The 14837-nt window shown below is 41.6% G+C and overlaps 1 protein-coding gene across 3 annotated transcripts in view; it reads right to left on the bottom strand.

Moving 5' to 3' along the window:
* Positions 1 to 14837, bottom strand: part of RBBP8 (RB binding protein 8, endonuclease) — a 110823-nt gene that overhangs the window by 67209 nt on the left and 28777 nt on the right. For all 3 annotated transcript variants that reach the window (XM_073212880.1, XM_073212879.1, XM_073212881.1), the window contains exon 3: positions 1185 to 1227. In XM_073212880.1, coding sequence (XP_073068981.1) covers positions 1185 to 1227 — 43 coding nt within the window. The remainder of the gene's footprint in view (positions 1 to 1184; positions 1228 to 14837) is intronic.

Here is a 14837-nt window from a genome sequence, read left to right as displayed (position 1 = left end):
GGCCTTCTCTGTGAAAGAAGACCTTTTCCTTACTGTAACAATCATTTCCAGTTGTTGTTACATTATAGTAAGAAAATATCCTAATTAATAAGATGCATACCCTAAAGCACTACTCAGAAAAGGCTTATTTAATTTCCTCTATAAGTAAAGAAACATCTATCAATTTCGGGAACTAAACTCAGGATATAGAGAAAAGGCCTATTCTATGGTTAAGGATGTTTAAAATGACATCTTTAAGGTAGGAACATGTACACTTTCAACAATGCAGAACACTTAAAAGTGTCATTACTTAAGAATCATAAAATTATTCTTAAAAAAGTTTTAAATGCATGATTTTATATTTTTGAATTGAAATAATCTTCTGAACAAGACTTTCTAAGTGTGAAGAAAAACTTCACAATTTTCATTTTCAGATTATAATGGAGAAAACAACTAGGTGTTTGGATGGCTGGCTGGTAATTCTAGCTTTTGATTAGAGTCTTGGAAGCTTTAGGAATGTGAAATAACTGAGGCCCCTTACTATATACAATGGTATATACTTAGTATAAAGCAAATGCAATAGTATTAGTCACAATGATATTAATCTTTGGTAGAAATATTCTACGATGCCATCCATTTCAGATTCCTGAATGTGCAAGCTCCAGAGAAATATGAGTTATATCTGTTCCTGACTTTACTATCTGTCAACACAGAAAGATGTTACATAACTACTGACTACTATCTATGCTCTACTTTCATCCCCATGATTAATTTATATTATGATTGAGATTTTGTGCTTCTTTATCCCCTTCACCTATTTCATTCCCTCATCTAAGCTCCTTCCCCACGGTAACCAACAATCAATTCTTAGTGTCTATGAGTCTACTGCTGTTTTGTTTTTAGATTTCACATGTAAGTGAAATCATAAGCATCTATCTTTCTCTGCCTGGCTTATTTAACTGAGCATAATACCCTCTAGATCCATCCACATTGTAACAAATGGCAGGATTTCTTTCCTTTTATGGCTGAATAATATTCCATTGTATGTATGTACCACATCATCTTTATTCATTCATCTATTAAGAGACACTTTGGTTACTTCTATATCTTCCATATTAGAGCTAACTTTCTTATAAATAAGGTCAAAAATGATACCAGTATCAATCACTTTTAAATTAGACATCAGTTTATACTCCCTTACTTACAGAATTCGCTCCTTTTTCAGTTTGGTTACTTTTACTTGTAAACCTGAAAAACAAAAATAAAAATACCATAGTATTTTACTTGTACATTTTACCATTTCTAAAGCAGCTCACCTAAGTTTCTTCATGAGTTTACTACTACACAATTAAGTAACTAGAGTCTGGCCTCTGAACAACGAGCCAGGTCCCACTAGTTTGAAGAGAATGTATATCCCTTACTTGTACCCTGAGGTCACAAAAGTGTATCTGCAAAATTATTACTTTTAGCCTATTATAGAACAGCCAAGTAGAATGAAATTTTCTCCACCTGAGGTGAGTTACTTCCTTTCTAATAGCAGGGGCAAGCATATAATTAGAAGTTTACTGTAAATGAAGGTCTATGTTCTGACATAACCTTCATATTTGCTAATAGCTCCAGTGCTTATTTAGGCTCAAGTCTTCTGGGATTAAAATAGATTGTGTCAGGAAGTCCTGGACTTCGCAAAATTGCTTACAGAAAAGTACTCACAAAGTGCACTAGTGTTTTGATCAGATGTATGTTACTTGCATTTTGAATTTTAACTGAGTCAGACCAAAACCTAAGACCACACTGCCTGTGGGACCAGGTAGCTATTGTGAAGAAAGCAAGTTGATGGGCACTGAAACGCCAACAAAGGATATGGGCAAAACAGACATTTCTACATTTTCAGAAACAGTAGTTAACAGGAGAAAAACAGTCATTAAACAAATATGAAAATATATCCAATATCACTAGCAACTAAATATAAATCCAAATCAAAACAATTACTTGGCAAAATAATAAAGATTATAATACCCAATATTGACAAAAGTATTGGGAAACTGTACTCCCATACTTTGCTGGAGATATTATAAATTGGTACAATTCTTTTGGAAAGCAATTTAGCAATACATAATAGAACTCATTTTCATCTATATTTTTAACTTCCTGGATTATAACCTAAGAATATAATCCAAACCATAGAGAAATTCATAGTCACAAGGAATATTGAGCAATTTATAGCAAAATTAAATGTTAAAATAGGAATATGTTTAAGTCAATATTAACCACTTGATGAAATGATTATTAAAGTAAGTTAAAAAAAACTACTCAGCAACACTAAACTGTTTGGTTTTTTAATTTTCTCTATGCCCTCTTTTCTGCAGTGTGGTTATCATAAAATGAAGAGAAAGTTTCTATAGTTACTTTTTCTGATTCCTACATCAATCCTTTTACTATTCTAAAATTTTCCGAATTGTGGATATTTTATTGGGTATTTTATTTTTAAAAAACAATGCCTGGCAAGTTTAAAAGTTCTGTATCTATTCAAGAATTTCTTTTATAAGAGGCACAATCAGTCCTCAATAGCTACTAGTTGACTGACTTCTGAAAAATCAAAGATTTACTATTTGCCTTTGATAGTTTATCTATGGACTCTAACTAAAGTTATGCATTTAGAAAAGCTTTCCATATAATGTGTATAGAACTATCAACAAATCCATCATTTCTAAGAACAGGATTTTCATTATCTGTTATCTTTTAACTTAGACAAATAAGCATATTAAAAAACCTACACATCCCCCCCCACCAACCCTTACTGTGCTGACTAGGGATGAAGTTAAAAGTCATAAAAATACTGATAGGGAAGTCTCTTTTTACTACCCTAAGAAGTAATGATTTAATGACAGGAAATCCAGATATCATGGAAAAATAAAGGACTTGAAGAATTATTTTGTTACACTTTTGCCTTACATCTCAAATTATACCTTTAGGAAATGTCCAACTGATCAGATACATTTTACCCTGATTTTTGTGGCGTATAATTGGAATTAATAAAATGCTTTGAACAAACCTATCAATCAGATGCTCATAGCAGCTGTATTTGTAATAGCCTTCAACAAGTAAACTGTTAGGAATAAAAAAACTGTGGTGATCCTTGTACCACATACTCTTCTCAGCAATAAAGAGGAATAAATTAATGATACATTCAACAACTTAGATGGCTCACAAGAGAATTATGCTGAGTAAGAAAAAAAACCCAATCTCAAAGGGTATATCCTATATGATTCCACTTACACAGCACTCTTGAAATGACAAATTAAGAGAGCTGGAGAACAGATTACAGTGGCCGGAAGTTGGAGGGGGGTTAAGGTGGGAGGAAGGCAGCTGGGGACTTAAAAGGGTGGCATGAGGGATCTTCGGTGGTAGTCACAGTAATTGAAGGGTCCCCACCAGTAAGATGGCAAACTTACGGCTTCTCTTCGGGGTCCTCAGTTCCCGCCGGCGCCACCTGAAGCCCAATCACCTCTCGCCCCCCTCCCAATCCCAGCACCTAGCCAACAGCCACCAGCCCCGTAGAAGTGACACCTCAATCAATTCATGCCCCCTCCTATATAACCCAGCACCTTTCCCTAATAAAGCGGAACTCTCCGGTGAATTGCTGCTATGTGTCGCTCCTTTCCTTTCATTGGTGCCGAAACCCGGGAGACGGGACATCCCAACTGGGCCCCGTCTTCCCCCGACACCAGCAGCAGCTTGCCCTCGTCCTCTTTTTCCGGCGCTGGCTCATCACACTCACCACTCCTCTCTGGCCTTCAGGTAAGTTTTCCCCCCGGAGTGGGCCACTCTTCCCGGAGCTATTGCAGTGCCATTGACCGTGATCGTCCCGGCAAGGCCCTGACGCTCGGGGATGAGAAGGGAACGCTCCCCGCCTCAGGCCTTCACGGCTGCAGCGGACCCACAGGCCCCTCCTCCAAAAGCCATAAATCCCTGCCTCAAGCCTTTACAGCTGCAGCGGACGCTCAGGCCCCTCCTCCGACAGTCAAACGCATTCAACATCCCTTCCATCAGTGCTGAAAGTTTTTAAGCAAAATTTCCACGGGGTGGGCCACTCTTCCCCGAGCTATCGCAGTGCCATTGACTGTGATCGTCCGGCAAGGCCCTGACGCTCGGGGATGAGGGAATTCTCCCCGCCTCAGGCCTTCACGGCTGCGGCGGACCCTCAGGCCCCTCCTCCAACAGCCATAAATCCCCGCCTCAAGCCTGTATGGCTGCGGCGGACGCTCAGGCCCCTCCTCCGACAGTCATAAATCCCCGCCTCAGGCCTTCACGGCTGCGGCTGACTCTCAGGCACCCCCCTCCAACAGCCATAAACGAGGTGACTCCTTTGTGGATGAGAACGCTCCCTTTTCCCCCCCTCCTCCTTCTGCTCCATCCGCCGAAAACGCCTAGCGCTAGGTACCTTGTGACTCCGGCACTGTGCCTTCTTAGGGAAGTCTGGGTGACAACCCACACTTCCCAAGAAATTCCGACTCGTATACGAGTTTCCGCAGACCACCAAGGATCATCGGGGACGCCCTTTGTCTCCTTGTGGTCTGCTTCCAGTCCGAGGATCTCCGTTCATCTTCCCCTGTTTGTCTCCTTCTCTGTCCTTTAGCCATGGGAGCCTCCTCATCCCTCCCTGAAAGTTCACCTCTTGAATGCCTGCTTAAGCATCTGGCTACCCTCTCCCTGATGCCTGATATAAAACCAAAACTTCTCCGTAAATATTGCTCCCAAGATTGGCCGACATACCCCCTAGACAATAAAAACCAATGGCCTGCAGGGGGAACTCTTGATCCTAACATCACTCACGATCTTTTTAACTACTGCCAGCGCCTGAAAAAATGGAAGGAGATTCCCTATATCGAAGCTTTCCGCCTCCTCCTCTCCCCGCCCCCTCCCAAGTTCTCCTAGCCTGCAAGCCACCACCCGCGCAGAAGCCTCCCGTTCACTCCCTTCCCCTTCTTCTCCTACAACAGCCCTTCTCCCTTCCTCCCCAACCATCTCCTCCCCATCTCACCTCCTCCACCTTCATTCCCTGCAGATTAAGCCTGAGCCTCTCAGCCCCCCTTTAACTAGGTCCCAGGGGCCTCCTCCGTCTTTGCCCTCATCACCTGTTTCTCCCCTGTTAGGGACCGCCTTTGTCTTCTCACATGTTTGTAGAGAGAATGGGAAAGCACCTCCCCCCATGTCTGAACGCAGCATGGGAAAGCACAAGCTAGAGAAAACCGGTGCAGTCCTTAGAAGTTATCTGTCCACAAAAACATATCTTGCCAAGACTCCTCACTCTGAAAATAGGGAGACCTTGAAAATGTGTAGAAACACCGCCCCTGCTTCTAGCTATGCCCTTCCCCCACTTGGCGATGTGGCAGGAATAGAAAACAACGCATTCCATAAGCAATTAACTGGAGCCCTGCTGTAGCTCAGTAGAGCATGGGACTCTTAACCTCAGAGTCATGAGTTCAAGCCCAACTAAAGCAGCAGAGGCAAGCAGCTGGGCTGCTAGCTGGCGACATGTGGGTCCGATTCTATCTTTCTTTATTTTCTTTGCCCCCCTTCTGCACTTCAGGACCTGCTCGACTAGGCACGGCTAGACCGCGTCACTCCCCCACAGACTGAGCCAGAACCCTTCAGTCCCCCTCAAACTCAGTCCCGAGAGCCTCCCAAAATTATCGCCCCCCTCCGGGAGGTAGCAGGATCCGAAGGCATCGTGCGCGTTCACGTCCCTTTCTCCTTAAGAGATTTAGCCTAACTAGAGAAACGCCTAGGTTCCTTTTCCACTGATCCCATGACATACATCAGAGAGTTTCAATAGACCCTCCAGTCTTACAGCCTCACACATCATGACATTTTCATGCTCCTGGCCAATACTCTCCTCTCTGAAGAGCATAGATGAGTTTAAGACTTCGCCCAAATGCAGGCTACTGAAACCCACAGGACTGACCCCACCTATCCCCCTGGCCCCACTGCTGTCCCCGAACAAGACCCACACTGAAATTATAACACCGCCATGAGTCTCCGCTCTCGAGATATTTTTGCCTCCTGCTTAATAGCAGGTCTGAAAAAGGGCAGCTCGTAAAGTGGTCAATTTTCAAAAGCTCCAAGACATAATTCAAAAGAGAGATGAAATCCCCTCCGAGTTCTTAGACAGACTCACTCAAGCCCTATTACAGTATACCAGCCTGGACCCAGAAACACCTGAAGACATGTCCTTATGACATACTTCCTAGCTCAAGGCTACCCCGACATTAAAGCTAAACTCAAAAAGTTAGAACAGGGCCCTGCTACCCCACAGACTGAGATCCTAACAGTGGCCTTTAAAGTCTTCCATAAGCGGGAGGAGGAGAAAGAATGCCGTAAACAAAAGACTGATCAGGCCAATTTCCAGATGTTGGCCCAGCTGATAAAACCACAACCTGGGCGCCCCTCTACAAACAAGCCCCCCCAAGAGCTTGTTTCAAGTGCAGAAAAGAGGGACATTGGTCAAGGGCGTGCCCCTCCCCCAGATCTCCTACCACCCCATGCCCCAGATGCCACAAAAAAGGGCCACTGGGGGTCTGATTGCCCAACCACCCGAAGGGGAGGCTGGACGAACAACCCCCATCCTAAGCCTGCCGTAGTGGGGCTGGCAGAAGACTGATGGGGCCCGGGGGCTTCTTGCCCGACCATTTCCATCACCAAACAGGAGCCCAGGGTTACTTTAACAGTAGACGGTCGCCCCATCTCCTTCCTCCTAGACACAGGAGCCACCTTCTCAGTCTTGCGAGAATACCGGGGCCTTACCATGCCTGCCATTACTCCTATAGTCAGGGTAAGAAGTAAACAGATTTTCCCATTAAACCCCCCCCCCCCCTTTATGCACAATCCAAGACAATCCCATACCTTTCTCCCACTCCTTCCTGGTTATGCCCCAGTGTCCCATCCCTTTACTAAGATGGGACATCCTTTCCCTCCTCCACATTTCCATAACTATATCCACTCCCACAGCCCCCAGTACTCCCTTTCTGATGGCCCTTATAGCCGACGACCCCCCTCTACCCAATGAAAGCTCCGGTTCTGCCCTCATACACCCTGTAAATCCCAAAGTTTGGGACATTACAAGCCCCTCCGTGGCCCTATATCCCCCTGCCTCTATCAAATTATGTGACCCCTCTCAGTATATCTGCCAGGCCCAATACCCCCTAACCACTTCAGCCCTCATAGGCCTCCAACCCATCATTCAAGCAGACCCACTCACTCCCCATTTAATACCCCCATATTAGCTGTTAAAAAAACCAACGGATCTTTCCGCCTTGTCCAAGACCTTCGCCTCATCAACATAGCCATTGTCCCTATCCATCCCTTAGTTCCAAATCCATACAGCCTCAGCATCCCACTTCTCAGTCCTAGATCTCAAAGACCCATTTTTCTGTCCCTCTAGACCCCTGCTCCCAAGATTTTTTCATCTTCACCTGGACGGACCCATACACAAGACATTCTAAACAACTCACTTGGACAGTTTTGCCACAAAGCTTCTGAGATAGTCCCCATATTTTTAGACAGGTCCTAGCTCAGGACCTCAAACAGTTTCATCATGATCACTCCAAGTCCACCTTATTATAATACATGGACAATCTTCTACTCTGCAGTCTCTCGTGAGAACAGTCTCAACTTGACACTGCCTCCCTACTTAACCTTCTAGCTTCCAGAAGTTACCGAGTATCCCCCGTCAAAGCTCAAATCTCTTCCCCTCCTGTCACTTACCTCAGATTCCTTCTATCTCAACAAAGAAAGTCCATTACCTTAGACAGAAAATAGCTCCTCTCTGACCTGCCTGTTCCCAAAACCAAGACAGAAATCCTTTCCTTTCTAAGCCTGGCTAGATATTTTAGAGCGTAGATCCCTAACTTCTCCCTGCTCCCTGTTGGCAAGACCCCTATACAACCTCAGCAAGAGCCCCCCCTAAAAAACCATTATCCTCACCCCGACACTCCTTCATTAAGCTCCGTCAAGCCCTTGTGGAAGCCCCAGCTCTCCATCTTCCTGATTTGTCGAAGCCCTTCTCATTATACATTCATGAGAGGTCCAGTCAAGCTCTAGGAGTCCTAAGCCAATATTATGGCCCATCCTTTGCCCCAGTAGCTTATCTCTCTAAGCAATTAGACCCCACAGTTCAGTAGCTTATCTCTCTAAGCAATTAGACCCCACAGTTCAGAGATGGGCCCCCTGCCTACGAGCATTAGCCGCTAGACAGCTCTTGCAGAAAGAAGCTCATAAACTGACATTCAGAGCGCCCCTTACCATTCTGTCCCCACATCACCTAAAAGATCTCTTAACCTACAAAAGTTTACAGACTCTCCCTCCCTCCAGACTCTTGACCTTACTGTCCTCTTTCCTCCAAAATCCCGTTCACCCCCTTTGCCATCCATACTCGAATCATGACTTTTTCCTCCTTTACTGCTCTCTTGCTTTTTTTCCTCATTCCTATTGTCTTCCCCACCACCCCAGCCTCCTTTGTATGGCGATTCAAAGTCAGACAGACTTACACACAGCATCAAACAAAAGTTACTGCCCTCATTGCCACACCAGACTGCCCTCTGAAAAGCTGCTCTGAGCCTTTATACCTCCACTTTCCTCCCTCCACTGAAGTGTTCACTAGCAGCTACCCTTATTCTCCCTACCTCTGCTTCCTCTATGACCAAAAACAAGCCTATTGCAGGCGATGGCCAGACACCTACAGGAGATGTCCCTACTAGTCTTGCACCAATCACTACATAGGTAACCTCCAGTACCCACAGTATTACTCCTCCAACCGTTTCATGAAATATCCCAATGGCTCATTCTCCTTATCAATCCCAGATCCCTGGGACTCTCGATGGGCTGCCAGAGTCACAGCCTCAGTTTACTATGGGGGGTCCTTGACCCCCCACAGTACCCTTCATATCTCTCGAAAGTATGTTCCCTCTCATTCCCAGATCTCTCAAGTTGCATCAGATAGAAGACATTCCGAAAAAGTCATTATCCAAACTCTTGATAGTGCCTCTTCATCTTCTTATCCCCATCCCTCTTCCCATTTCTCCTACTCTTCATTACAGCTCATTCAGGACACCACCATCTTTCTCAACCACACCCTTAACACAGCCAATTGTTTCTTGTGCGCATCACTACAGCGCACACTGCTGGCCGCCGTGCCCCTTAATATTTCCAACTACTCCTTCCATGCAGAAAGACAACCCCTCTGCCCCCTGGCAGACATACCCCTATGGGAACCAGAATACGCAGATAATCTCACCATCCACCACTGTGTAAGCCCAACTCCACCCCCTTCCAGCGCACTTCACTGCCTTTCTATCTACACCCCTACCTCCGGCTCTAAGACTTTTACGCAACTGGGACACTTCTTTTAGTGTAATAGCAGTCTTTTCAACTCACTGCCTCTCAACTCCGATACACCCTGCATTCTCGTCACCCTAATCCCACAGTTAACACTTTACAGCATGGCAGAATTCCTTGAGCTCCAACCTCCCTTGCCCTCACGCACAAAAAGAGCTGCTTTCCTTCTCATCATGGTCAGTAGCTCTTTGATCACCTCAGCCATTGGGGCAGGGTTTTCGGGAGAAGCCTTGGGTCACTCTCTATAGGCAGTTAGAGATCTCAACGCCAAACTTGAGGGAGCCCTGACATCCACTGCCGATTCTCTAGCCTCTCTCCAAAGACAGGTCACTTCGCTAGCTAAAGTCACCCTTCAAAACCGGCGGGCCCTAGATCTGCTTACAGCCGAGAAGGGCGGCACCTGCGTCTTCCTCTGAGAAGAGTGCTGCTATTACATCAACGAATCTGGCATTGTAGAAACTGACATTACCAAACTCACCGACCTTGCCTCCAGTCTCCACTCTGCTTCCAATTCCAACCCATTCTCGTCAATACTAACAAACCCCCTCCTCACCTGGCTCTGGCCCATTGCAGGCCCCATAATAATCATTCTTCTCGCCTGTCTCTTCTTACCCTGTATAATAAAGTTCATCAAATCCCAAGTTGGAAAAATCTCTAATCAAGCTTTCAACCAGCTTTTACTCAGGAACTACCAGCTTCTGGCCACAGAAGATCCCTCACCCTCACATGACCTCCTCACCACACGCTGAGATGGACCCCTCTCTCCACTGGAAACTGTTCCTGGAAACAATAGCCGCAGACGCCTGGCTCCTGACACCCATATCCTCTTGGCCAACCTATGGTTACAGGGAACCTTCATTGATTTCCAAACCTGAAGAAGTCCACATCTACTCGTCCTTACTGCGGGGAGTCCTATCAACCCTTTCCTCCCAATCCTCAAGCCCTCACTCCCTTCTCCGCCCCTGTTCAGCAGGAAGCAGCCAGAGAGAAAGCAACGTCCACAAACCCATAGAGGAGAAAGGGGGGAATGAAGGGTCCCCACCAGTAAGATGGCAAACTTCCGGCTTCTCTTTGGGGTCCTCAGTTCCCGCCCGCGCCACCTGAAGCCCAATCACCTCTCGCCCCCCTCCCAATCCCAGCACCTACCCAACAGCCACCAGCCCCGTAGAAGTGACACCTCAATCAATTCATGCCCCCTCCTATATAACCCAGCACCTTTCCCTAATAAAGCGGAACTCTCCGGTGAATTGCTGCTATGTGTCGCTCCTTTCCTTTCAGTAATCTACGCATGCCATTTCACTGCATAAAATACATACAGATACATACACACATGTGAGTGCATGTAAACTTGGGGGAATCTGAGTAAGGTTGGTAGATTATATCACTGTCAACTTCTTGATATTGTACTGGAGTTACACAAGATGCTACCATTGGGGGAAACAGGGTAAAGGGTATTTGTATCTCTTTGTATTATTTCTTACAACTAAGCGTGAATCTACAATTACCTAAAAATAAAGTAAAAAAATTTTTGGAAAAACATTTGTCTTAAGGGCATTGGAAACTGTTAAAATATAAAACATAATAAAGGGAAAACTTAAAACAAAGTTAAGAATAAAAGCTGGTATCTTTTTTAAAAAAATCCTTTTTTAAGCAAACTCCTAGCTTTAGAAGCTTCCTTTCTTTCCAAGTAATGATGACAAATTCATGAGACCGTCAAAGTATTTACTAAAACACTGAATCATTCTTGAAGAATTAAGAAAAGAACTTGTAACTCTACTAGCGAAAGACTAGATAGTTTTCTTCACTGTCTTGTTCCCTTCCCAAAGTGTGTAAAAATTTACTTAGTGATAGACTTTCTTGTTTTTAATTCTGGCTAACTTCTAAAACTCAGTGTGGCCAAAGGTGAAATGGATTCTTGCCATGAACCATTCTGAGAGAAGAAACAATGAGATAGAAAATCCATATAAACCTCAAAAGAAAATTCTTGGGAACTATGGAAAGACTACTCTTTTATCTTGTAAGCATTCAACACCTGTGAGGCATTTGTTCTGTCATGCAGATCATCCCCAAAACAGGTTTGTGTGTGTATGTGCATATGTGTATGTTCAAATTTTAGCATTTGCTATTCATCAAGTCAATTAGGCATCTACAATCAGAACCCCTATAAAGTGTGCTTTAATCCTGCTCCACACCCATCGGAAGGAATGAGGCTACACAACAATGCAGCTCCTGTATGAACAGGTAGTCAGTTCACAAAAGTATTTGGGATTGTAACACTGGCAACCTAAGACGCCTATTGAGGAAACAGCACTCAAAAGACCAAGCACGGCACTAGGATTAACCCTATACTGACTCATGTATACCTTTTCAGGGGAATGAAACAATTAAGGGCCCATTGTGTAGTTGCAACACACGAAACAAATTTAAATAAGAATTCAGAAATGAGGTAAGAATTCAATTTGTTATAAATAAAATAAAATAAATTGCTAAGTTAATTTTTACTTGTTTTAGTTTTCCACCCAGAACAAACCATATGTAATATATGTATTGTCACTTTAAGACAATTAGTGATGGTTTTGAAGTCTAATAACACCTTTCTTTACAAATAGTGGCTTTATATATGCTAAAGCAATTTAGCTTCTACCAAAAATACTATTACTAGCATTTCTGTAATTGCCTGATAAATTATTTCAATCCAAAGTGAAAATTCTTATCATTACATTTGCTCTTAAGATTTAATTATCTCAGAATTTATAAATTAATTTTTTGGATTTTACTGAATTTATTGATAGTAATACAATGGAGAAATAATAGATGTGAGAGTTACTGAGAGTATTCTTATAATAATGAGTAGGACACTGATGTTTTGAACCAAAATTACATGCAATTCCTATCAGTGTTAATTTGTGTAGTTCTTAATATGAATGCTATGTTATCTTTTTAGAATTTTTGATGAAACAGCTAGGAAAATAAATGTAGCAATCCAAAACTGAATCAGTAAATATTTATATTGCCATATTAGGGCCTCCACATTTTCCTATTTCTTCAAAAGAGTTCTAATTTTGTCCTGAAAAATATCTGCCTAGTTTTCTATGAAACTGTTTATCATATTTACCAGATCCAGAAAAGAGACCAGTGGCATTTTGAAAAATATTTTAAATTCTATTACTTGTGCTTTTAAGTAATAAACCTGATACTGAAATTTTAAAAGGAAAAAAAAATTTGTACCCAAATGAGTACTTTGTTAAAACTTGTGAAATTTAAAGAATTCAGAAATTTCTATAAAACTTGTTAATTATAAATTCAAAGCATAAAGACCATTATACCAGTAACAATTCATGTTTAATACTGATTCTAGCAGCATTTGTCACAAAATGAATGTTAAGATACAAAAATGAATAATCATGAAAAGATACGATTATCCTAATGATAAAAGATACAAAAACTCAGTCACAAATGTCTCCAGAATTTTCAATAAAAATAGTCTGGTCTACATACTGCTGTTCTTTAAAGAGGTTGAGAGACTATTTTTTCCTAGTTTTAAAAGAAATCCATGTATGCTTCCTATATTCTTGTGATCAGTGTACATATCTTATATATGGCATGTTTTTGCTATCACTTTACTATATTTTGGTCAAATGAGGCCACCCCTCCAACCCCCACCACCAAATCGCAAGATACATATAGCAGGGTATTCCGATTCATGTAAGTTCCTATGGGTAAACTTCCTTGGTTATCTAAGTAAATATCATATATCTCACATATTGCCATTCATAACATTTTTAAAAAATGACATCAAGGTTTAAAAGTAATGAGTCAATCTTGATTCCTCTATATACTTCAAAACCTGTAAAGTCCAGACAAGTCCATGTTTGATGTCTTTCAAATAGCCTCTTATACTGGTTTCTCCAAGTGGATACCCCACCTTAAAAAAATTTAAGTAACCTTCAGGCATGCCTTTGATGTTATCACAGAGTCAGAGGATCTAATTTTACGTGGAACTATGTGGAACACATTGACCAAACTATGTTTAAAAAAAAGCCCTGCTTTTGGCAAATTTGCCTAGTCCCAACCAAAATGTTTTTATATAACATATGAGTTAAAAAAATAGTGCTCATTCACTTAATACCTATAAGAATCTGTAAGTGATTTTGAATTTGTAAAGAGTAGACAGATCAGTATAATTTATCAGCTATTACCTTTGCTCATTAGCATACATATATCCAGTACCTAGCATTCATAAAGCACATGAAAACTAACCAAATATACCAACAACTGCTGTGTTCCTCCTTTAAGGTTTTCCAGCGTATACAAACTAACTCTCCTGGGAGTGTGATGACTACTGGAGCATAGTCATGAGGAACACACAATTTGGAAGAATTATCTAGTAGGTGATATTTGTGAGTTTTACACCCTATAATCTAATGAATACGGCATATGTTCTTATTAAACAGTTTATTATTTATTTTCTTGATGCTTCCTCAGCATAAAATAGGGGTCTCCTGAAGACCCTGAAACACCAAGGAACATGAAGAAGAAATCTGCCAAATATTTTAACCCTGTTAAATTAGGAGCTTAGAAATAAAACTGGCTTTGTTTTAAATGGGCATATATAAAAATTTCAAAATGACAATTATATCCCAACATGAAAAACAAACACGAAATAGTTAAATAATGAAATAACAGCAAAAACTAAGCCAGATATAGAACAATATGTAGTGATCACAATACAAGCCACATGCACTTCTTTCCAACTAGGAAAGAATAAACCAAAACCACTATGTCATCCTTGTAGAATGGTGATTTACTTTTCATTTCCCAACTTTCTACAGTATTATCTAAAAATAGAAAATTTAAACTAAATGGGTAGGAAAGTATTTCAGAATTTTAGACAGATACAAAATTTTGATATTTTCATATATTATGGGATCTTAAAAACTCACATTCAAGAAAAAATTCCACTGAACCAGCTATAAACTATGCAATTCACTCAGATACCATTTATTGATTTATTTATTATGTGCCAAGCATTTTTACCTACAGGGATGTAAAGATAAGTAAGACAGGGGCTCTGCATAATAAAAATTTAATGATCTTCTTGAATTAGTTATAAAACAAGAGAAAGTAATTATTTGAAGGATAAAGAATTTAACCTTATGCTTGGAAGATGGCAGAATGCTATGCTAATTCCCTATCAGATGTTTAATAATAACTCAAGTATATCTCTTCTGATCTAAATGATTTCAAAATATCATTATTTGATTCCTTCTAGGTCACAAAGAATGAGCTTTTTTATAATACGTAGCAGTAACACTTCTATGACAGTTTAAACTTGAAGCTGTTCTTATTGGTGAACCTACATGCTAGGGTCACAGTACAATAAACCAAAAGGAAGATACTGATGCTATTCAACCGAAGTTAGAAGACTTTATTTCTTCCCAGTTTTAAAATTAGTATATATAGCT

The sequence above is a fragment of the Manis javanica genome, chromosome 9 (genome assembly GCF_040802235.1).
Source record: "Manis javanica isolate MJ-LG chromosome 9, MJ_LKY, whole genome shotgun sequence".
Lineage (NCBI taxonomy): Eukaryota > Metazoa > Chordata > Mammalia > Pholidota > Manidae > Manis > Manis javanica.
This window is presented reverse-complemented; position numbering and strand designations above follow the sequence as displayed.